General features: G+C 35.8%; 1 protein-coding gene across 10 annotated transcripts in view; it reads left to right on the forward strand.

Moving 5' to 3' along the window:
* The window catches only part of LOC107567280 (CAP-Gly domain-containing linker protein 1-like), a 70,523-nt gene that overhangs the window by 44,076 nt on the left and 717 nt on the right, over positions 1-25,730 (forward strand). For 5 of the 10 annotated variants that reach the window (XM_016252923.1, XM_016252929.1, XM_016252926.1 and 2 more), the window contains 22 exons: positions 1,071-1,970; positions 3,782-3,877; positions 4,452-4,509; positions 4,614-4,697; positions 4,798-4,954; positions 5,152-5,317; positions 5,992-6,207; positions 6,478-6,618; positions 9,891-9,976; positions 10,328-10,448; positions 10,628-10,680; positions 11,853-11,970; positions 14,912-14,997; positions 16,922-17,042; positions 18,587-18,639; positions 18,733-18,850; positions 20,858-20,910; positions 21,056-21,173; positions 21,257-21,404; positions 21,730-21,782; positions 23,707-23,834; positions 24,261-25,275. In XM_016252923.1, the coding sequence (XP_016108409.1) occupies positions 1,071-1,970; positions 3,782-3,877; positions 4,452-4,509; positions 4,614-4,697; positions 4,798-4,954; positions 5,152-5,317; positions 5,992-6,207; positions 6,478-6,618; positions 9,891-9,976; positions 10,328-10,448; positions 10,628-10,680; positions 11,853-11,970; positions 14,912-14,997; positions 16,922-17,042; positions 18,587-18,639; positions 18,733-18,850; positions 20,858-20,910; positions 21,056-21,173; positions 21,257-21,404; positions 21,730-21,782; positions 23,707-23,834; positions 24,261-24,489 (3,303 nt within the window). In that variant the 3' untranslated portion in view covers positions 24,490-25,275. Of the gene's footprint in view, positions 1-1,070; positions 1,971-3,781; positions 3,878-4,451; positions 4,510-4,613; positions 4,698-4,797; positions 4,955-5,151; positions 5,318-5,991; positions 6,208-6,477; positions 6,619-9,890; positions 9,977-10,327; positions 10,449-10,627; positions 10,681-11,852; positions 11,971-14,911; positions 14,998-16,921; positions 17,043-17,396; positions 17,518-18,586; positions 18,640-18,732; positions 18,851-20,857; positions 20,911-21,055; positions 21,174-21,256; positions 21,405-21,729; positions 21,783-23,706; positions 23,835-24,260; positions 25,276-25,730 lie in introns of those variants that run through there. The other 5 variants (XR_001606620.1, XM_016252928.1, XM_016252932.1 and 2 more) reach the window with 5 other exon arrangements.

Here is a 25,730-nt window from a genome sequence, read left to right on the forward strand (position 1 = left end):
TTTTTAGCTGACACAATTATTTGGCAAGAAAGCAAACAACAGTTTATCATGGAATGTGGATTTATTTACCATGCACAAAAATGCATAGAAAAACAAAAAGCTTACAGAATAAAGCATACATTGAAAACAAGAATATAATTATGAATTAAATAATTTTTCTTGTATGAACATATCTTGTTGTTTCATTGCATTATTACAAATGAAACTATTAAGTGCATATATTAGTTTTACACACCTAGCACAACTATGCAATATGCTTACAAAACCCTTAATAAAATTTTTTAATAAATAATGTCCATTTTCCTAGACCGGACATCACTTTTGGCCACTTCTGTATATATAGACACAATATATTTTATGTTTATTACAAAATCACTCACGACTACATCACATTTTCTTCAGAGCATCATGTGCAATGTACTTTTTTTTCTCCACCAGGTTCAAAGGGATTCTGCTGTTAATCAAGATTCTTTTTTTTTTTTTTTTTTTTATAAATTGAAATAAACTGTTGGCTTCAACTAAAGCATATACAGTTGATTAACAACATCAGGGCTCACAGCAGGCTTAAAAAGTGTATAGGTTATTGTTAAAAATCAGTTATCTTTTGGAAAACTTTAACTTTCTGAACCCAACTATTGCAATCTATTAGGGAGAGGTAGTGTAAAGCAGAGGGTTGAAGATCTTACTAAATTTGATTAAGAAATCAAACCAACTGGCATATAAATTTAAATCTGCTCAACAATGTCTATGGAAAATGTACAGACAAGATCATGATAATCCATTCAAGTGTGGGAACCCAGTTAAATGATCAGTTTTAGGTTGGTGGTTGTTCACCCTCTTGTAAAGTCCTTAATCCTCCCAATTCTGTCCCAGTTTTGTTTTGTTTTTTTAACTTCGCTTGTGTAACATTGCTCCTATAAATTGAATGGAACTACATTTCTATGAAAATATATTTAAATGATCCACTTTAACCTGAAAAGACGATCATGTCCATACCATCAGATTACTTCTCACTTATCCATACAGCACACATACAGTAGTTAACTAAAAGAGCATTTTTTTTCTTTTAGGTGGCCACAGTCTCTGAGAAGTCCCATATATTGGAGTTGGAGCGGGATCTTGCGTTGAGGGACAAGGAGGTAGCTGCACTTCGTAAGTCACTGGAAGCTTTACCAGGGCAGGATGGGGTTACTGACTCCACCACGGCAGTACTCCAGGAGGAACTCTGTTCCCTCCGTACACAGCTGGCCGCTCAAAGTGACAGTCACCAAGCAGAGCTGTCTTCCTTGCGTGAGATGCTTGCGGCTCGAGAAAAAGAACAAAGTGAATCTCTGTCACAACTCCAGTCATCCTCAGGTCGCTTATCGAAGGATAACGAGCAGCTTTTATGTCAGCTGGTGAAATCCAAGGAGGAGAATTCAAATATCATTGAGGAGTGGCATGCTAAACTAGCATCAGTTGAGGCCTCACATCAGCAAGCCTTGGAGGAGCTCAAAACCTCCCATGAGGCAAGCAAATCTGAGCTGCTGGAGGTACACAGTGCTCTGGAACAGTTGAAATTAACACATAAACTGGAGCTCGAAGAGCTTGCTAACAAACATGCTTCTGAAACCATGGAGTGGACGGGTGAAGCCAAAGAACACAAGGCACAGCTCCTGAAAGTCACCGAAGAGAACGAACGGCTGGTAGAAACGCTACGCACCAATTTGGAGAAGGCAGAGGAGCAGCACCTGGTGGAAATGGAGGATGTCTTGGGAAAACTTCACAGTGCTGAGCTCAGGGTAAAAGAGCTAGAGGACGCGGGAGTTAAGTTAGGGCAGCAGTTGGATGAAAAGTCACAAGAAGCTCTGGAGCAAAAAACAGCCGTTCAGACTCTGCAGTCACAGCAAAGTCAAGGGAACCAAGAGATGCAAAGGTTATTGACCCAAATAGAGGAGGCAAAAAGCCAATCCAGATCTCAGGAAGAAAAGGTAGGCCTTCATGTCCATTTGCAAGTAGAACATGCATAACGAGGAATCTACAAAGGCTGATAATGAAGCATCAACAGCAGTTGCCAAAGATTTTGGCACAAATGCTATGTTCTTTGGAGTGCGAACTCCATTTATTTTTAGATTCCAAGACACCCTAAACCATTTTGTAGTTAAATAATGGTTAGATCAATAATAACAAATGTAGATAGTAAACCCACAAAAAAAGCACTATTTGAGTGCTATTTATTTTATTAATAGTATGTCTATTTATAGTTTCAATTAGCAGAATGTCCAAGTTGCTCTTTTCTGTTCAGCATAAATGCATGGAAACTGGGGCTGTCGAGCTCAGTGACAAAAGTGGCATTTCAGCTATTCTGAAGCCATACAATAGCTTTATATGAGAAACAGGCAGGAATCAGTTCGTCCGCTATAGTTTTCAAATTTCATTTGACACATTGAAGGTGCATTGTGCCAAATTTGGCAACAGTGGTGTTCAGGTCGTTCAGTCATTCAGTCATTCATTCAGTCATTCAGTCGTTCATTCTTATTGTTTGATCATGTCATTTGTGCATTCTGCATAATAGGGCTGCAAACAATCACAGTATGCCTTAGTGCAATTGTCAAATTTCAAAGACTTAATTAAGTAAATATATGTGCTGTTTCAGAGTGAAGCGCAGCACTGTGTTCATACACGAGCAGCTCATGATCTGCCATTGTTTGCAGCATCTCAGAGCGGCTCAGTTCACAGTAAATGCTGCTCCAAACAAACTCCATATCAGCATCTGCTCTGAGTTTGGCTATCTTTAACCTGTAATCTTTAACCTGGGTATCTTCTATATTTTTATTTGGTAATAAGAATTCCTTTTATTATTATTGTTTTATAGCCGTATAAAACGTATACAATTACAACATGTTTGCTAAATTGTGTGACCCTACAAACAAACATGGCAAACCTGGATTTTTTTTTTTTAAATTCACAATCACAATTTTTATCAGAATTCTTTATTTTTTTTTTCTCCAAATCATGCAGCCCTATACATCCATGTTCATTTGACACATTGAAGGTGCATTGTGCCAAATTTGACAACAGTGGTGTTCAGGTCGTTCAGTCATTCAGTCATTCATTCAGTCATTCAGTCGTTCATTCTTATTGTTTGATCATGTCATTTGTGCATTCTGCATAATAGGGCTGCAAACAATCACAGTATGCCTTAGTGCAATTGTCAAATTTCAAAGACTTAATTAAGTAAATATATGTGCTGTTTCAGAGTGAAGCGCAGCACTGTGTTCATACACGAGCAGCTCATGATCTGCCATTGTTTGCAGCATCTCAGAGCGGCTCAGTTCACAGTAAATGCTGCTCCAAACAAACTCCATATCAGCATCTGCTCTGAGTTTGGCTATCTTTAACCTGTAATCTTTAACCTGGGTATCTTCTATATTTTTATTTGGTAATAAGAATTCCTTTTATTATTATTGTTTTATAGCCGTATAAAACGTATACAATTACAACATGTTTGCTAAATTGTGTGACCCTACAAACAAACATGGCAAACCTGGATTTTTTTTTTTTAAATTCACAATCACAATTTTTATCAGAATTCTTTATTTTTTTTTTCTCCAAATCATGCAGCCCTATACATCCATGGTAACATTTTTCTTAAGAGTGTTCTGAGATTTTATTTTCCATGATATTTCAGTCCGTCACTTTTAAGTTCCAATTTGTATGACTGGCAAGTTTTTGTGTGTGACATTCCTCATGTTTTGTTCCCTGTCATTTTTCTCCATTATGGTACTACACCTTGCTTTAGGTCACTGAGTTGAACTCCGTACTAGAGGGTAAACAGCAAGAGCTGAATGGCCTGTTGCAGGAAAAGAGCTCTCTGGAGCAAGAAGTTAGTGAGCTGGTAAGTGACTGTGAAAAGATACCTGAATGGAAACGGTCTAGTTAAATTATCTCATGAGAGAAATACAGCAAAGGCACTAAAGTAACTAATAGTAGAAGCACTTAAAGGGATAGTTCACCCAAAAATTAATATTCTGTAATTTACTGTTTTTATTATTATTTTTTGTCCATACAGTGAAAGTCAGCGTGGTCCAATGTTGTTTAGACCCCACTTACTTTCAAAATATAATCTTTTGTGATCCACAGAAGAAAGTAAGTCACAGAGGTCATTCATCTTTGGGTGAACATTTTCTTTAAGTATCACAAGTACATATGAAAGGCAGAAATAATGACACCACTGATTAAAGCCTACTTGAGTGGCAGGGGTGATGGTGGGGTTCTGGGGTCTGTTTAGGAAATGTAGGAGTTAAACTCAAGAACCACTCTGACTGATTCAGTCAGTGAATGAATGTCAGTCCAACTTTGGCGATCCTCTGATGCAGAACACAACAAAATAACAAAGCAAATACAAGGAATTAAGCCAGAGAATGTTTCAGCCATAATCCTCAAATCAATTCACATTCTTCATTTTCTAGAAACAGACTCTTGAAAAAACATCTAATGATCAAGCCAAATCTGCTCAGACTAATCAAGGTATGTGTATGCAAAGATTACACAGTTATGACTTGAAATATGTAAGATTTTGAAGAGCTTATTGAACTTTACATTCAGCGTGACTGATTTGCTGTCTATTTCAGAATTACGTGAAGAGCTCAGGAATAAAGATGAACAATGCACATCTCTCTCTGCTGAATTACAGGATATGAAGAGTCAGTTTGCTGGTCAGTACCAAGTTCTTCAATGAAATATGAATCAGTGAAAGAACTAATTAAAATGTCATGTTTGTAATTATGTATGATTGGTATCTTGTTCCATCTTAAGGTTTACAGAGAAATTTGAAAGCAAACAAAGAAAGGATACTGCTGCTGACCAAAGAAAAGACTAAACTTGAGAATGACATTATGGACATGACAAAGTCATCAGGAGACAGTTCTACTGTAATAACAAAGCTGACTGAGGATATCAAGCAGAAAGAAAGGTCTGCTTAAATATGCTTGATTAAAATGCTTAAAAACAAAACCATACCGAAAGTAAACAGAAGTATTTATCTCTGTTTACATATTAGCGTGATTTAGTTTGTGGGGCCTAATATTTTGGTAGACTAAATTGTAATCTTGCAAATCAAGCCTTATTTCAGGAACTCGTACCCAATTCACAAATCCTCCCTAATTTCAGGAGACTAGACGAGCTTCAGAACCAGCTTGAAGAGGAGAGGGAGAAGGCAGCTCAGGTTGAGGAGAAACGGTCTCAAGCACAAGTCCAGGCTGAGAATGAAGCCAAAAGCCTTGAGAAGAGACACCAAGCAGAGCTTTCCATCCTGCAGGAGAGGATCAAGCTTTTGGTGAGAACTGTTAAACTTCTCCCATCACATACTTATCGTTCCCAACCGGAATAAAGGCATTGTCTGAATCTGGTGTTTAAGTGTAATGATTTGAATGGATAGTTCACCAAGAAATGAAAATTATCATCATTTCCTCACCTGCATGTCGTTCCAATCACATGGTTCATCTTCAAATCACAATGTAAGAATTTTTAAATGAAACCTGAGAGGTTTCTGTCCTTCCGTTAAAGGTCCAAGTAACCAAAATTTAGAAGATCCCAAAGGGTCATAAAGGCTGCGTAAAATGAATCCATATGAATCAAGCAGTTTACTCCAAGATTTCTCATCCTTTTGAAGAGATACGATTATATGTTGAACGAATTTAACTTTGTGGATCTTAAAAGTTCTTCTAAGTTTTCTAAGAAACCTCTCTGGTTTCATTAAAATATCCTCAATTGGTTCAAAGATCAACCAAAGTCTTATGGATTTGGATCAACATAATTAAATGGTGATTCAATTTTCATGTTTGGATTAACTATCCCTTTAACACTTCTAACATTATTAAAATTCCTGATCTTATTTGAATTGATTTCAACTTTTCTACTAGTTGTGGTAATTTTCTCCCCTTTTTCATTCTGCTTATCAAGTGCACTCTTATATGACTTGAAAATTGCCATTTTCCCATGACTCCTCAGGAGAAGGGTGCTGAAGACAATCAGTCTAAATCCAAAGACATGCTTGCTTTGGGAGAGAAAGCACTTGCAGATGCTGTGGAACAGCATACAAAAGAAATGCAGGAACTAAACAGCAAGTTTGAAAAAGTGCAACAGGAGCTTCAAGTGTCTCAGGATGAAAGCCTGGAGCTGAGGAAACAGATTGAGGAGTTGAAGACCATTAAAGAAAAAGCTACGGTAAGACCATAATACTTAATTTGTGAAAGAGCATGGGGCTATTTTGACAATTCATGTACTGCAGTTGTAAGTGTAGGTCTTGAACTTTGCAGCAAAAATACTAGATTATAAATAGATTATAAATCCATAAAAACTATTTGAAGAAATGGTAAAATTATAAAATGTAGCATTTAAAAACATCTATACTATACTAAATATCTCATGACGCTTATTCAGAATCAGAATGTGACCTCAGGCTGAACTCTTCCCCTACTGTTAATTTGCACGTAGGTCTCAGAGAAAGCAGAACAGACTGCACAGGCTTCACTGGACAGCCTGACCCAGGAGAACCAACAACTTCGGAAAGACAAGTCTGAGGCTGAGGCCCTGGTAACGCAGCTCAAGAACTCAATGCAAGAAATGCAGTGCAAGGTAAAATCATGCTGAGGTTAGGGAAGAATTATTCCAAGGTATAACATTTAACACCTTTGTCATAATAAGGACAAAAAGGGACGAAGTGCCACAGTCCTGTCATCTCTGTGTGATTTCTAGTTTTGGTAACAGGATTGTTACACTTCTGCCGTGTTTTGCAGTTCCGACACTAAAACAACAAACCCAGACTAGACCCAAGTGTGTGCCCTTTAAGGGTCACAGATACTACTACTAATAATAATTATTTATTTTTTAAACATTTGATTATTTTCCAACTTAATTTTTTTCCCCTATTTTAATTTTTCTAGATTCTTTGTTTTTAATTTTGTTTAATCATGTTTTAATCATTAATCATGTTTTAATGGTTAAATTACATTTTGGTAATCAAATAATTGAAATCTTGGTCTAATTGAAATCTTGAAATTAAATTTATTAAAAGTTTAATAAAAATAAAATTTTTAGAGCCCTATGATTTTTTTTCCATTTCAATGTTTGTGAATTCTTTGTTAATGGTTTAATTAAATGTTAATAATCAAAAAGCATATCCAATCAATTTAATTTATAAAACAATTTAATTCATTCATTCATTTTTACTTTATTTTATTTATTTTTACTGCAGTAGGACCTTGAGTTGTCTGTTTTAACTTTTCTGAATGTATGATTTTATAAAACTTTTATCAGAAATAGTGGTGAACACATTAAGGCATAAAACATTAACAATGTAATTAATCTTTTAAAATGTGAACAAATGAAAATGTAACAGTTCCTTTCATTTAACAGAGTAACAGAGGTTTACTATTAAAATTAAAGGGGTCATATGATGCGATTTAAATTTTTCCTTTCTCTTTGGAGTGTTACAAGCTCTTGGTGCATAAAGAAGATCTGTAAAGTTGCAAAGACTAAAGTTTCAAATAGATATTCTTTATAAAAGTTAAGAGTCAACCACACCTACCTAAAATGCCTCGTTCTAACGAACAATTCGTTTCTACAACGTCAGCAGGTTTTATTAATTTTTTAATTTATTATTATTTATTAAGTTTAAGCAATAATGATTTCTCGCATGCTCTGGTTCTAACACGCCTCCACATGTCTGCGTAACGATGTGGGAAGATTTGCATAACACCGCGCAAATGTTCACGCAAAGAAAGAAGGCGTAACTTTTATTCTCGCTGTAGTATTGTTGTTGCCGCCACCGCCATGTTGTGAAGGCGCTGTGTGTTTCGTTGTGAAATCGAAACTACTTTGTTTGACCTTCCAAAAGAGGACACGACTAGAAATCAGTGGTTAAGTTGTATTTACAACACTGTTCCAGAACAGTTATTCCTATCCCAAATCCCATCCCAAATATTCAGATGTGTCCAGCGCATTTTATGGAGGACTGTTTCCTGATACTGGTAGAGTAGACTACAATGCCGGCTGTTCTGACTCACAGACTGTAAGTACGTTTTTATATTTAAAGAATTTGTGACTTACGATTCAAACGCGTGTTTTGAGCTGTGTGTAGAGTAGCGTTTGTAGTTTGTCATTTCTCCGATCAGAAATGCAGACATGGTTTTATGTTTACGCGGCGCAATGCAATGCAACGGGTAAAAAGACAGTAAGTGATTATAATCTGTAATTATGTCCCCACTGGATGCAACAAATGCCTTGTTTTTAATGGCTTTTAATGTTTTTGTCTCGTCGCTCCGGCCGGGACACGGCATCACAATATGGTGAGGGGCATAACATTGTCACACGCATGAGGTATTCGGCCAATCACAACGCACTGGATAGCTGGCCAATCAGAGCACACCTCGATTTTCAGACCGATGAGCTTTGTAAAAATCGACGCGTTTCAGAAAGGCGGGGCATAGAGGAGAAACAATAATGTACAGTATGTGGAAAATAATGTGTTTTTTTAACCTTAAACCGCATAAACACATTTCAATACACCAAATACACCAAATAATGTTCTTTTTAGCAACATCATATGACCCCTTTAAAACGAAAAGAAAAATTAAAATTAAGATAAATTGTTTTTCCCTTAAAGGGGTCATATAATGTTGCTAAAAAGAACATTATTTGGTGTATTTGGTGTATTGAAATGTGTTTATGCGGTTTAAGGTTAAAAAAACACATTATTTTCCACATACTGTACATTATTGTTTCTCCTCTATGCCCCGCCTTTCTGAAACGCGTCGATTTTTACAAAGCTCATCGGTCTGAAAAGCAAGGTGTGCTGTGATTGGCCAGCTATCCAGTGCGTTGTGATTGGCCGAATACCTCAAGCGTGTGACGGAAATATTACGCCCCTACCATACTGTGATGATGCCCTATCTGGCCGGAGCGATTATTCAAAAAAATGAAAACCCATTATAAACGAGGCATTCGTTGCATCCAGTGGGGACATAATTATGGGTTATAATGACTTATACTGTCTTTCCATGCGTTGCATTGCATCGCGCCGCATAAACATAAAACCATGTCTGCATTTGTGATCAGAGAAATGACAAACAACAAGCCCTACTCTACACTGCCCAAATAATTCGCTTTAAATATAAAAAATATAAAATATAAAAACTCTTTAAATATAAAAAACTTACTTACAGTCTTTGAGTCAGAACAAGCAGGCATTGTAGTCTACTCTACCAGGATCAGGAATGAGGCGTTTTAGGTAGGCATGGCTGACTCTTAACTTTTATAAAGAATATCTCTTTGGATTTGAGACTTTAGTCTTTGCAACTTTACAGATCTTCACCAAGAGCTTGTAACACTCCAAAGAGAAAGGAAAAATTGAAATCGCATCATATTAAAAAATTTAATTCTTCTTCTTCTTCTCCTTCTTCTCCTTCTCCTTCTCCTTCTTCTTCTCCTCCTCCTCCTCCTCCTCCTCCTCCCTACTACTATAAGTACATTGACTGTACATTAGTAATGTATTTGCCACAAAATGGAAGCTTAGCAGACAAGTGTTTAGCACCACAACTAAAGAAATGTGCTGTACCTATTCTTGAAGTACTGTTTACAGAGAGGAAAAACTGTAAAAACTTACAGGAGTTACATCAGTAAGGTCTAACCAGACATTCATCTACCTGGGAAAGTTGGCCTGCTGGTAAAAGCACAATTTATACAAATGTGCAGTTCAGATAACTTGAATAATTTGTGTAAATGACAATATGAGCTATTTTAAAAAAAATCCTGCATATAGGCTATTTCTCCTCCGATATCTGTAGAATAATTTATATTTAGTAGTGTCTGCTTCAAGCTGCTCATTGTTTTCTCTGTACTTGTTGAAGCTGGATGCTTTTAAGCAGCAGAACTCGCAGTATCAAGAGGATCTGAGTTCTGACAGTCAGAAGATCAGCAGCCTCAGTAAAGAGATGTGAGTGTCTACACTTGAATTCTGTATTCTTTGGAATTGTGTAGATTAAGTCATTTCTGTATGATATTCATTCAGATTATTATTATTAGGGTTATTAAATTGTTCATTTCTGTGATTTAATATTTGCCAGTTAACATGTTACAAATAATTGACACCGTTAATATAACATCTGTTGTTTTTTTTTTTAATCCTTGAAGTAGCTATATAAATGTCTTTTCCCCACATTCTTTGGTTATCGTGGCAAATGTGACATCGTTGTAGTGTTTTTTTTGGGGGGGAAACAGCGTAAAACAGTGGTTCTCCAGCAGTTCAAAAGAGGCCTAATAAACATAATAATTTTGTGTATTACAGTGAGGAGTTGAAACAAGCAGACACTGAAAAAGCCCAGGCAGTTGAGGCTCTGAAAAATGTGAAGGAAAAGCTAACACTGGAACTTGCCAGCAGCCACAAAGACAGTAACATTCTTCTAAATGTATGTTAAGCAAAATGTGTGTAATATTTTACGGTTTTATTTTGTACCAGAAAAGACTCAAAATCCAGATGCTTAAACTAATTTCTGTTTTGTTTTTTGAATATTATCTTGTTCTCATTTATGTGCTATTTTGTGAGAAGTAAATATCCTGAATTCTCTTTACTGTTATCTTAATGCAGCTCAAAAAGGAGTGTGACAGTCTCAACGACCAATTGAAGGAGATGAAAATGAGGTAATGGACTTTTACAAAAAGAAAAATATGTACAGAGGAGAATTTGTTACAATATCAAGATGGCAGTAGTACAGACAGTGAAGGTGTTTAGTGTTTCAACTGATCTGTCCTATAGCATTTTATTCATGCTTTTTATAGACATATAGGCTGTTTTTATAGACTGTTTTAGGTCTGGGCCTGATTTTTAGTTCTAGTCCGTCATTAGCCTACTACAACCTCGAATGATAAGGAATAGTTGAAAATTGTCATCATCTACTCATCCTCGTGACAAACTCTTTTTTTTTTTTTTTTTTTTTTTTGTACCAGAAAAGACTCAAAATCCAGATGCTTAAACTAATTTCTGTTTTGTTTTTTGAATATTATCTTGTTCTCATTTATGTGCTATTTTGTGAGAAGTAAATATCCTGAATTCTCTTTACTGTTATCTTAATGCAGCTCAAAAAGGAGTGTGACAGTCTCAACGACCAATTGAAGGAGATGAAAATGAGGTAATGGACTTTTCAAAAAGAAAAATATGTACAGAGGAGAATTTGTTACAATATCAAGATGGCAGTAGTACAGACAGTGACGGTGTTTAGTGTTTCAACTGATCTGTCCTATAGCATTTTATTCATGCTTTTTATAGACATATAGGCTGTTTTTATAGACTGTTTTAGGTCTGGGCCTGATTTTTAGTTCTAGTCCGTCATTAGCCTACTACAACCTCGAATGATAAGGAATAGTTGAAAATTGTCATCATCTACTCATCCTCGTGACAAACTCTTTTTTTTTTTTTTTTTTTTCTTTTTCTTCTGTGGAACCAAAAAATAGATGTTTAGGAGAATGTTCAAGTTGCTCTTTTCCATGCAATGAGAGCATAAAGTGACCAGGAAATCTCTCTGAAAGAAAATGTAAAAAGCATCATAAAATTAGTGAACTATATATAAGTCTTCAGAAGTCATGCAATGTCATTTCTATTAATCTCCAGTCACTCAGCTGCTGCAGGAATATGTGATTTGAAATCTGAAAACGTATGACGCTTTTTGGAGTTGCATGCTTTTTACATCATAGAAAGCAGCAGTGTGAACATTCCACTAAAGTGGACAGCTTGAGGGGCGAGTAAATGATGACTAAAGTTAAATTTGTTCCTTGCATGCAGAATGCACATATCATACAATCTCTCTTCTGTGCAGGGAAAGCACTTTCAAAAGTGAATCAGAAAAGGAGAAATCAGCACTTCAGCAGTCTCTTCAAACACAGAGTGCCTTGATCTCAGAAAAGGACAAGGAATTAGACTCTCTAAGAAATGAGGTAACATCTTCAACTGCTAAAAATTATCAGAAATTAAAAAAAAATTTTTTTGACGCATCCAAAATTTCATTAACTGTATGTGTAAAGCAATAAAAGTAGGCATTGAACAGAAGTGGCAGTCTTTTCTTCCCTATTTTGATGTATATGGTTTTGTCCATTGTGAATTGATTATAACGCAGTGTTTGCAATCACTGCGATCTCACGTGAGTGATGGGTTGCTGAAGGGCACGGATTATTATCATTAATGTTTTTAAATTAAAGATTGTGAGAGCACATTAATGAAACAAAAATGGAAATGGATAAATCACCTTTAACTTTATAATCATTTAGAATAAAAAAAAAGAATTGTCCATTTTGATTACATGGTGACTCGAAAATGCAGATTGTTTTGAAAGTATAGCCACAAAACTTAACCAATATACATGTTTGCATGCGACTAGTGTGACATAAGTGCTTACTAATCTTAAAGGTGCAATAGGTGATTGTCTTCAGAATTTTTTTTTGTTATGCTGGTTGAAAGTCTCTTCACATCACGATAGCAATCATTAATTTAAGTGGTCTAAATGTATTGATCTGTATTTATATATTCTGTGGAAGGCGTAGGACCAAAAAATGTTTGTCAAATCAAAACGCATGTTCCGAGCGTTTTAATTGGCTTTCCTACCTGCCTGTCAACATATGTATTTACATACCTCTGCGCACCCGGTTCGCGCAGACAGGATACATCATCAGCGCATTCACGCACGCTGTACAGACAGGGCGAGAATGGCAGACAAACATCAACAACCTGATCTTACTTCCTGGTATTGTAGTACTTTTACTAACTGTACAGTCATTGCCAAAGGTTTTGGCAGTGACATAAATTTTGTGTTTTGCAAGTTTGTTGCTTAAGCTGCTGTGGTGTTCAATCACATTGTTTCTAGATTGTGCAGAGTGATCAAATGCATTTTAAATAATTGCTAAAATGACCAGCTAGCATTAATTGACTAATCATATCAGCAGCACATGTGAAAGTGTGAATCAGTACTAGTCAGGTAATATCACTATCATACTAGTTAGATTGTAAGAGCAGACTGATAGCTATAAAAGGAGGGAAGAAGGTGCTTCCGATCATTGTGTTCTTGTTGACAATGGTTTCCTCCAAGGAAAGGTGTGCAGACATCATCGCTTTGCATCAAAATGGCCTCACATGCGAGGAAATTGCTACAAAAAATATTGCACCTGAAAGAACCATTTACCGGATCATCAAGAACTTCAAGGAGAGAGGTTCGACTGCAGTGAAGAAGTCTTCAGGACGTCCCAGATTGTGCAGCAAGCGCCAGGACCATCTCCTCCTGAGGAATCAGCTACGGAATCGTGTCACCAGCAGTGCAGAGCTTGCTCAGGAATGGCAGCAGGTTGGTGTGAGAGCATCTGCACACACAGTGAGGCCCAGACTTTTGGACAACGGCCTGGTGTCAAGAAGCAGCAAAGAAGCCACTTCTCTCCAAGAAAAACATCAAGGACAGACTGAAATTCTGCAAAGTTATTTTCTCTGATGAAGTTCCCTTCCAACTATTTGGGACATCTGGAAAATCGATTGTTCGGAGAAGAAAAGGTGAACGCTACCATGAGTCCGGTGTTGTGCAGTGAAGCATCCTGAGACCATCCATGTGTGGAGTTGCTTTTCAACCAAGGGAGTGGGCTCTCTCATAATTCTGCCCAAAAACACTGCCATGAATAGAGAATGGTATCAAAACGTCCTGCAAGTGCGACTTCTTCCAACAATTCATGAGCAATTTGGTGATGATCCGTGCATTTTCCAGCATGATGAGCACCATGTCACAAAGCAAGAGTGATAAAGAAGTGGCTCGAAGATCATTATATGGAAATTTTGGATATGAGGCAACTCTGAGGATCTCAATCCCATAGAGTACTTGTGGTCAGTCCTCAAAAGGCAAGTGGACCAGCAGAAGCCCACAAATTATGATCAACTCCGAGAACTAAGGCAAAAATGGATCGCCATCAGTCAGAATTTGGCCCAAAAGCTAATATCCAGCATGCCAGAGCGAATTGCAGATGTTATGAAGAACAAGGGTCAACACTGTAAATATTGACTCATTATATTTTTTTGCCAGTAAAAGCCTTTAAAACTTATGATATGCTTATCATTGTTTTTCAGTATACCATAGAAACGTGGAAAAATAATCTACAAATACTGAAGCCGCAAACTTTGTAAAACAGAATTTATGTCACTGCCAAAACTTTTGGCCATGACTGTACAATGAAGTTTTCTCACCGATTAATGATACATGATGTATTGTTGTAATGTTGTCTCTGATCGTCTGGTCTGTGTGTGCGTTCATGCGTTCAGGGGGCGTGGCTTTGGATGGCAATTTGCAGGGAGGGTGGGACGTTCGCTTTCAGTGCTATCAGGCTAAAGTTAGCATTTTTCAAGATCTCCTAATGCACCTTTAAATGTACAGTTATATTCAGTCTTTCAATCACTAGGATACTAGCTACATGGGTAAAATTTCACCCACCAAAATTGTCAGTAATGCATAACCAGAATTTTATCCACCTACAAAGTCAAGGATGATTTTTAGACGAGTTTACAGATCAAATAACATGAATTAGTAATAATGCAGTATTAGTATTACTGAATAATTCATGTAAATGCTTGAACAAAAGCACGAACCTTCACATTTCTGCTTTTAAACCTGCAGAATGTCTTAACCCTGCATCTGCAGTTTCTATTCTTTTTTGCAAACTGGAGGAAGAGTCTATTTCTGTGTTATCTGAAAACATGAGATAGCAGAATGCTATGCAAATCTCTTGTCAGATGTGTGCAGAATTTTACATATTTATTAGTGCCCGCTTCAGGTTGTCCTTGTCCTATAATGTGTATATTTTTAGATGATCAGAGGATGTTTCTAAACTGTTTTCTCTGTACTTGTTGAAGCTGGATGCTTTGAAGCAGCAGAACTTGCAGTATCAAGAGAATCTGAGTTCTGACAGTCAGAATATCAGCAGCCTCAGTAAAGAGATGTGAGTGTCTTCAACCATTCTCCCACATTGCTGTTCTTTGTGTTGTGAAATTTAAGTAATTTCTCTTTTGTATTAAGTTAACTGTTTTATATTCATGATAAGCTTTAACTAAGTTTACAGATCAAATAACATGAATTAGTAATAATGCAGTATTAGTATTACTGAATAATTCATGTAAATGCTTGAACAAAAGTACGAACCTTCACATTTCTGCTTTTAAACCTGCAGAATGTCTTAACCCTGCATCTGCAGTTTCTATTCTTTTTTGCAAACTGGAGGAAGAGTCTATTTCTGTGTTATCTGAAAACATGAGATAGCAGAATGCTATGCAAATCTCTTGTCAGATGTGTGCAGAATTTTACATATTTATTAGTGCCTGCTTCAGGTTGTCCTTGTCCTATAATGTGTATATTTATAGATGATCAGAGGATGTTTCTAAACTGTTTTCTCTGTACTTGTTGAAGCTGGATGCTTTGAAGCAGCAGAACTTGCAGTATCAAGAGAATCTGAGTTCTGACAGTCAGAATATCAGCAGCCTCAGTAAAGAGATGTGAGTGTCTTCAACCATTCTCCCACATTGCTGTTCTTTGTGTTGTTGTGAAATTTAAGTAATTTCTCTTTTGTATTAAGTTAACTGTTTTATATTCATGATAAGCTTTAACTCATGTCTCAATCTGCTACTGATATTTATTTTTCTTTGTTTGTAATTCAACCATGTATAATACTAGGGAAGGAAAACTTATAGTTTCCTTCTTATAGGAAAAGGTATAGTTCACCCTGAAATGAAAATGTTGTTATAATTTATTCACCCTCATGTCCTTGATCTCTCTCTCTCTCTCTCTCTCTCTCTCTCTCTCTCTCTCTTTCTCTCCTCTCCTCTCCTCTCCTCTCTCACACACACACACACACACACAGGTTTGTTTTTGTGAAAAGTGGGGACATCCCATAGGCGTAATGGTTTTTATACTGTACAGACCGTATATTCTATTGCCCTACACCAACCCTACCCCTAAACCTACCCCTTACATGAAACTTTGTGCTATTTCAGATTTTCAATACACTCCATTCTGTGTGATTTATAAGCGTTTTGAAAAGTGGGGACATGGGGTAATGTCCTGAAAAGTCACCATCTCCTTGTAATACCTATGTCATACCTTTGTCAATATACAAATTTATGTCCTCATTTGTCACAAAAACGCGCACACACACAAACAAACAAACAAGTTATTTTGAAGAATGTTGGGTAACCAAACAGTTTCTGGTCCCCATTAACTTCCATTGTATTTTTTTCTATACTTTGAAAGTCAGTGGCTACCAGCAACTGTTTGGTTACCCACATTCTTCAAAATATCTTCTCTAGTGTTCAAAAGAAGACGACAGAATTTAAATTTTTGGGTGAACTATCCTTTTGAATGTTTACTTTGAAGTGTGTGTGTGTGTGTGTATATATGTACACCCCATTTTGGTACTATATAATGCCTGTGTGACAACCACATGGTCTACAGTAAATTGCTGTCATCAAACGTGTAGCGTAACACTCTTTGCATATATAGCCTAATTAATAGATTAGATAATTGTTGAGAGCTGCTTCTCTTTTATAATTGTTTTTAGAACAAGAAAAATTTTTGGGTGAACTATCCTTTTGAATGTTTACTTTGAAGTGTGTGTGTGTGTATATATGTACACCCCATTTTGGTACTATATAATGCCTGTGTGACAACCACATGGTCTACAGTAAATTGCTGTCATCAAACGTGTAGCGTAACACTCTTTGCATATATAGCCTAATTAATAGATTAGATAATTGTTGAGAGCTGCTTCTCTTTTATAATTGTTTTTAGAACAAGTGGAATAGGAATCCTTTGTAAATTCACTTTTTATCTGTCTCTGTGTTGTTTGAATAAACACTGGTTGTGTGTTTCAGTGAGGAGCTGAAACAAGCTACTGCTGAAAAAGCCCAGGCAGTGGAGGCTCTGAAAAATGAGAAGGAAAAGTTAACCGTGGAACTTGCCAGCAGCCACAAAGACAGTAACATTCTGCTAAATGTATGTTAACCGATTGTCCAGATCTTTGTTCAATTCATTTTTGTTTGATTTTAAAGCAGTTTTGAATGCTAAAAAATAAAAAAATGAATCAATGTTGTGCAATGTGTAGAGATGCACCGATCGATCGACCAGGGATCGGTATCGAACGATTTTCCTCATGATCGGCCAGGATTGGTGCCCGGCCGGTCAGTCTCACTTCTTTCCGATTTCGAGCCGATCCGTTTTGTTACCAGTGGCACAGGCAAGACGAGCAAACGTCAGACGAGCATTCTCGCTCTCTTCTCTCCGACGACCCCTTCTCTCTCACACACCTCTCATTCGCTCCGGTTAAATAGTGCTTGTATTGAGTTTCAGTGAGGAGCTGAAACAAGCTGCTGCTGAAAAAGCCCAGGCAGTGGAGGCTCTGAAAAATGAGAAGGAAAAGTTAACCGTGGAACTTGCCAGCAGCCACAAAGACAGTAACATTCTGCTAAATGTATGTTAACCGATTGTCCAGATTTTTGTTCAATTCATTTTTGTTTGATTTTAAAGCAGTTTTGAATGCTAAAAAATAAAAAAAATGAATCAATGTTGTGCAATGTGTAGAGATGCACCGATCGATCGACCAGGGATCGGTATCGAACGATTTTCCTCATGATCGGCCAGGATTGGTGACCGGCCGGTCAGTCTCACTTCTTTCCGATTTCGAGCCGATCCGTTTTGTTACCAGTGGCACAGGCAAGACGAGCAAACGTCAGACGAGCATTCTCGCTCTCTTCTCTCCGACGACCCCTTCTCTCTCACACACCTCTCATTCGCTCCGGTTAAATAGTGCTTGTATTGAGCATTTATTTTAGTCATTCCCGCAGGTTTCGCGCTTATACCAAGCGCACACACCACCACTGATCTATATTAGTGGAGCGCACAATCAGCACTCAGTATCAAACAGCTTGTGAGCCACAAATACCAAAATAAGTGACCTGTTTTAACTGCGCTAAAACGATCAAATACATACAAAATTGTCAAAATGCCCGTTTTGGCGAATATCCAGTTAAACACAGTCAGTTTTAGATCGTTAAATAGTTGAGAAAGAGAACGCATGTTATGTAACAGTATATTGGGTCCGTGGATAAACTCTTAAAGGGACCGCAGTCCAATATTCCTGCTGCTGTCTGTCATGTTAATCAAAGAACAAAAGACAAAGAAAATTATTTTCTGCTCTTGACTGAATACGTTTTATAACTTTAATGGTAAGCATTAATCTGTATTTAATTTTTACAATGAAGACTACAGAAATTAATGTAATCAAATGTAAAATAACACTGGATGTACGTTGAAGAAAAGTAGATTTTTGTTTGTATATGCTATCAATTATAGTTCTTAGAAAGAAAATCGGAATTGGCAAAAATCGGTATCGGCAGATCACACTAACAAAAAAATCGGAATCAGCCAAGAAAATTGCAATCGGTGCATCTCTAGTTTTATGTAAATATTTTATGTTTTAAATCCAATGTTGCGATGATGTGTTAAATCTGAGAGGTAAATTTGTTTCACCCTCAATGCAGCTCAAAAAGGAGTGCGACAACCTTAATGGACAATTGAAGGAGATGAAAATGAGGTAAGGAACAACAGAGAATTTATTTATGGAGTCATGTATCAAGGAATTTGTTTCATTGTTTCAACTATATCCTACAATCTGTCTTCTGCACAGGGAAAGCACTTTAACAAGTGAATCAGAAAAGGAGAAAGCAGCACTTCAGCAGTCTCTCCAAACACAGAGTGCCTTGATCTCAGAAAAGGACAAAGAATTAGACTCTCTGAGAAATGAGGTAGTGTGGCTGTTTGTTTATGTAATACTTCTGTAGAATTGTCACGCATTACATAGTGGTTATCTCAGTTATCTCAGTTTGAGAACATATTAACATCCAAAATAAATTAATTCAAAATTGATGAAGAGCACAGTAAAATGGACTTGAGGCTATATCTTTTAAATGTATCTTATTTAGACCAAACTTGGTGTGTTTTATGACAACCATGACCTGAGGGTTAAGGAAAGTTATCAAAATAATTTTGATATGTTAGAGCGTTGTGAAGATATGAGGTAATACATTTTTTAGGTGATAGCCATTTTTACCAATTTACCTATATTTGCAGAGCACTATATCCAAGCTTTACAAAACATTATACACAGACATCAGGACATTCTGAGAACACTACAGTTTGCAACCTAAACCCTGTAATTTTGCAACTGTTCGATCCATAAAGTAGAGATTTAGGCCATTATATTTGTGCGTGAGGCCCATTATAACGAATTGGCCTACATCTTGTTAATGCAATGTCCTAACTTTACAAAACTTGGTACACATGGCCAATATAATAGTCTGGAAAAAACCCACCAAATTTCACAAATTTCTGATTTTCATGGGGGCTAAAAGCAAATTCTGAATGATCAGCAATTTATCTGTATTTATGTGTAAATGATGGTTGATGGACTGTAATACTAATGTTGTCCATAAGCATGTCTCTTGTAATTTTCTAAGCTGTTTCGTCAAACCCTAACTTACAAAATTAGTGGAGATTCTAGATTTAAGTTGACTCAAGTACAAACATACTTAACAGTACATAATATTTGAGAAAATGTGTTTACATGAGCTTCTGGTGCTTGGACCCCAATAATTGCTGCTTGTGCATATATTTTAAATATAATATTTATTGTAATAAATTTACACACCATATTTGTAATGCAATTTTCCAAGCTGCAATATTTCTTAAAATATATGACTTTCACTGGTGTATGATATTAAGCTACTATTACTTTTGGACAAACAGTTTTGTAATTTGTCAGTTTCTGTTCAGAGACTGGAACTGTGGAGTTTTTCCCTTGTTAAGGCCATTGCACACGGAATCCGAAATTTTCGTCCGTCATAAAAAAAATTCGGATCAGGTTCGATTTTCTGCATTTTTCGCATCCGTATCAAGCATTTTGAGAGATGTTTTGACAATTCAGAGCCACCTTACAAGTGAACGGCAAAATCCAGAATGGCGATTGTCAAGTTCATCCACTTCGTCTCGCAGCACAAAGCACTGTAAAGATCCTTGCACACCGAGTTCACAGAAATTGGTGGTGGTCTTTTTAATATGTGGCTCTAGTATCGCTAGCAAAGCATCAAACTGAGCCACTGACATCTTGAAGTAAACTTTGAATCGCCCATGATAATCCCGCTGCTCCTTAATAAGGAGAGGGAAGTTTCCTTCCTCTCTGTATCTCAGGATTGGATGGACTCAATTTCTTTTTCTCTTTTTAAGAAGCGAGAGGACAACAAAATCATACTCACTGCTTGAAGACTCCATTTAGTCACATTTTTTCACAACAGAATAATTAATACGCATCAGACTCAGTGTGCAAGGTTTCTGTTTCTGATGAATTTTTAGGATGACCAATATGACAAAATTGCATATGAAAATTTCTGACTCAGTGTGCAAGGACCTTTAGTCTTTATTATTGTGGTCCTTAAATTGCACATTTAAAATAAAATGAATAAAACTGTTTTACAGCTTAATTTACATGTCTAAGTCAGGGTTACTAGGGCAGAAATATCTGAAAAGTGGACCATACTTTATAACTTTATATGAACACCACACGGTAATTGTTTCAGGAAAAATTTTTTTTTTTCATAAATGTAGTTTTATACTATTAGAATATGTGAGCTATGGTTTCTAAATTATAGGCTCTTTTACTAAGTTGCTACATTTTTTTTAAATCTGAAAATATTAATGCAAAATAATAATTTTGTACTTTTTGCATAAATATTAAATTCTGTTCCTCCTTAATGCAGTTCAAAAAGAAGTGTGACAGCCTCAATAGTCAATTGAAGAAGATAAAAATGAGGTGAGCAACTACAGGAAATGTAATACAATTTTGACTGCATCATGTGTAGAAGTTTTGCTTTGTTTTAATATAGACACTCTTGACTGTACATTCCTGCATTAATGAATGGAGAATGCACACATCATGCAATCTGTCTTCTGCACAGGGAAAGCACTTTAACAAAAGAAACAGAAAAAGAGAAGGAAGCACTACAGCAATCTCTCCAAACACAGAGTGCCTTGATCTCAGAGAAGGACAAAGAATTAGACTCTCTGAGAAACGAGGTAGCATCTGTTTGAATTATGGTGTGTATGTGCAAATTTCAGTTTTGCTTGATTTGTTTTTCTTTTGCGGTTTGTGCAAGCAGATAGCAGGTCTGCGTGATACGACACAGGTGCTGCAGTCCAATCTGAAATCTCACAAGAGTGAGAATACTTTGCTGCAGGAGCGAGTGAAGAATCTGGAGACGAGTTTAGCTGACGCTCAGATCACCAGCAAAGGAGATGATGCCTCAGGTACAACTCAACACACAACTTTATCACGTGTCTATTCCATCAGTTAAAAGTAAATAAAACAGGTTGAAATGCACATTTGAAAAAAAAGAAAGTAATTACAAAAATATAAAATAACATAGAGGGATTTATTGTTTTCATTGTATTGCTTTTAAATTCTTCCAGGCAGACTGTAGTTCTGCTATTGCATTTTGGGATCAAACTTTACTTAGAATTACCTATATACTGTAACTGTTACCTTAAACTGACCTAAATCTAACTTCTTATAAGTGTGTTGTATTTATGTTTAATCTACATGACCGGTTTGCATGTTTTACGTTCCAACCAGATGATTCTGCTTTAAGAATGTGGAAGGAGGCCAAGGAGAATGCTGAGCGGCAGGTATGCAGAGTGGAAAGTTTTCTCTTTATAATGTATATTTTTGTTCATCATTATAATGGCATACTGTTCTCTTGGCCCACTGTCCTACAACATCAGATACAACCAAGTACAGTATTAGTCTAAAACCTGCTTTAAAAAAGTTTGCTTAAATTACCCTAGAAATTAGTAATAGTTTTTTCTAGGCATTTTCTTTCTAGGCATTTGACACACTGAGGACATTTTTTGGTCTAAATTGTCTGCCTAATTAAAAGTTGCACAACTAAATTCAATCAATATTCTCATTATACTATATAGGATATTTTTGTTAGAATCTTCTCATGAATCACTTTACTTTTGTTGTCCATGCTTAGTTAAAACTGGCTTTTTAACACATTTGCAGATATTTTTGTGTAAAAGAATTCCTACAAACTGAAACATAATTTTAACAACTAGCCAAAGTCGTTATTGATCACCACCAGCAAATTTTAAACAGAGAAAGCCTTCCGTCATTCACCCCAATACTGTATCTGGATAACCATAACCATGATTAAATAGTAACAACGGTTAGAATTACCACTTCATATTTTAATTATCATTAAAACAGAGTGCTGATAGAGAAATTCTAGGAAAGAATGTATGGATGAATGAATTCTATAAATGCATGTGGAGGAACTGACAATAGCATTTGCTTTTCTTCTCAGCTGCTAAACAGCTCTGCTTTGTTTACAAAGGTTACCGAGGAAATTGCTCCGTTTCTTCTGTTCCATAAGTGCCACTTGCTGTCAGACAGTGGAGTTACATTTTCATTCAGCCTGTCTGCCATTTTTGTTGTACCACATTTTTATCATAAATCTTAACTGGTAGATGGAAAACAAGCTAATGTACATTCTAAAAAAAAATTTTACACTGCAGATAAAAGGTAGCCTATGTAGAATTGTTTATGGAACAGATAAAATGTCTATAATTTATCATTATGTAAAGGCTGAATTGGGAGATTCATCATTTCTAACTTTATCTTAATTTTATTTGAACATGTAGTACATGTTAGTAGATAAATTACATTGCAAGTCACCCAACCAATATTTTGTTGGTTTAAAATCTGCCATCATTTTTAATGATATTATTTTAATGTTTATGCAAAAAAAAACGCAGTGCTGCTAATTTTTATTATATTTATTTATTTTTGACTAGTGCTGTCAAGCGATTAATTGCATCCAAAATAAAAGTTTTTGTTTACATAATATGTGTGTGTACTGTGTATATTTATTATGTATATATAAATACACACACACACATGCATGTATATATTTAATAAAAATGTTACGTTTATGTATTAAATATATTAATATAATATAATATATATGAATATAAATATATGCTGTATGTGTGTGTCTTTACATATACATAATAAATATACACAGTACACACACATATTATGTAAACAAAAACTTTTATTTTGATCCCATTAATCACGATTAATTGTTTGACAGCACTATTTTTGACAATGTTTTCATGTTTGACATGAAAACTTAAAATGATTTCATTGTGTGTATGAGCAGAGTTTTTGAACATTTCCAGCACATTTTAACAATAATATTGATAACCATGATCATTTCGGTCACTATAATCGTTTCATCTCTAATCTGGAGCCCTTGTCTCGTCTGAATTTGTATTTAACCATCACAAATGTGGAATACAGATTGAATTTGTTGTTTTATATAGTGTATTTACAGTCTAGTTTTCATTTGTTTCTCACCATGAATATAGAGCTAAATTATAAACTATAAATCAATCATATATGTATATATAAGCAATGCCATAAGAATAGATGCCATAATGTAATCTTAGAACAATTGGACAAGCTTTCTGCAGGTTTGTGATTTTATAAATTTATGAATTGCACATTTGAAACATTTGCTGATTAACTTTTTTTTTTTTTGGAAAGGTTGAATTCCTGAACTCCGTTATTGTGGAACTTCAGCGGAAGAACGAAGACCTAAAATCGAAACTAGAGAAGATGGCTGAAGCAGCGCTCAATGGAAATGGTGCAACTGAAATGGACAGTCATAACAGGTGTTTTGTTTTTAAATCTCATCATACAATCCCAAGAATGAGCTGAATTCGCTATTTTTTTTTAATCCTCAAACTAATTTTTCACTTAATTGGTAGCTTTACTGATTTTATATTAGTTGATTTTGGGTATATAGAGATTTTGTAGACTTAGTGATGGTTTTCAATTCTTCAAACAAAAAAGTAATTCTGTGTACATAAATACATAGAAAAGTATTTCAAAATTTAAGGAGTGTTACCTTTTTCTTTTACTTAATTCCTATGTATTGTTTAGAATTAAATCGATTATTTCAGCTTGGGTTATCCATGCTTCATCCATCATTTTATTATGAAATGCAAAATGTGTAAAAACTGAACAAAAATGTTGAATCAAAAAAGCTGTTAATATACTGTTACACAGTATCTCACACCCTTGTCTTCTCTACCTAGTCACACCGAGCCGACGATTAAAAAGAAACCCCCTCCCCGTCTCTTCTGTGACATATGTGACTGCTTTGACCTACACGACACAGAGGACTGTCCCACACAGGACCAGATGCTAGATTCCCCGCCACACACCACCTATCATGGCAGTCCCAATGATGAAAGACCTTACTGTGACATCTGTGAGGCCTTCGGCCACTGGACTGAGTCCTGCAATGACGATCAAACTTTCTAGGGTCCTGCTTCCATGATCCCGCAACATTTGTACTTGCAATACTATGCCTTGAATCAAACAGTGCACAAAAGACTATTGTAAGTTTGTATGGTTTTTCCACTCGTGTGTTTACCACCATGTACGCCTAAAACTTTGTCACATAAAAGCAAGCATCTGTAGTTTACTCGGTGGCAATTTTACCTTCCTCTATTGCACTGAATGACTGTTAGGAGGAAAGAGTGTTTTAAGTTCACTTTGAAAGAACCTTGTAGTGAATGCTCATTCTTTATATGGTGGTAGAGGTGATTAACCATGAAATCTGGAATTGACAGTTCTCTTATATGCTTAAAAGGTTGTATATCTTTAAACATCAGTGCTGACCTCTAGTGGAAGGGAGGCTTGACTTCTCAACAGCCTTTCACATATCAACGAGTTTGGATTCTGTAAGAGAAGTATTAATATAAAAAGTAAGTTATTCTAGAATTGTTAAAATTTCTAAATGTATATGCAAAAAAATACATAAGTATGTTTCAATCATTTATTATCTTTAAGAATGACTGTTAGAAAAATTTTAACTTTTGCCCGAAAAGAAATGGAGAAAAAAAGAACCACCATCTTACTGTTTTTGTTCCTTCAAAATCAACATGTGTTTCCCAGGTGGTTGTTTGCGAGACATTTATTTGTACAAATACCAAAAGGGGGGACATTTTTTTTGAAAATAAACTTCAAGAAATATCTTTTAAGTGCAAAAAATATTCTTTGTTGTGTTGTATGTTAATGCCAATGTGCTGCTCTAAAAAAAAAAAATCACATAAAAGCAAGCATCTGTAGTTTACTCGGTGGCAATTTTACCTTCCTCTATTGCACTGAATGACTGTTAGGAGGAAAGAGTGTTTTAAGTTCACTTTGAAAGAACCTTGTAGTGAATGCTCATTCTTTATATGTTGGTAGAGGTGATTAACCATGAAATCTGGAATTGACAGTTCTCTTATATGCTTAAAAGGTTGTATATCTTTAAACATGAGTGCTGACCTCTAGTGGAAGGGAGGCTTGACTTCTCAACAGCCTTTCACATATCAACGAGTTTGGATTCTGTAAGAGAAGTATTAATATAAAAAGTAAGTTATTCTAGAATTGTTAAAATTTCTAAATGTATATGCAAAAAAATACATAAGTATGTTTCAATCATTTATTATCTTTAAGAATGACTGTTAGAAAAATTTTAACTTTTGCCCGAAAAGAAATACGAGAACCTTCCTGTG

This window comes from Sinocyclocheilus grahami, unplaced genomic scaffold (assembly GCF_001515645.1).
Source record: "Sinocyclocheilus grahami isolate Dianchi unplaced genomic scaffold, SAMN03320097.WGS_v1.1 scaffold1140.1, whole genome shotgun sequence".
Taxonomy (NCBI): Eukaryota; Metazoa; Chordata; class Actinopteri; order Cypriniformes; family Cyprinidae; genus Sinocyclocheilus; species Sinocyclocheilus grahami.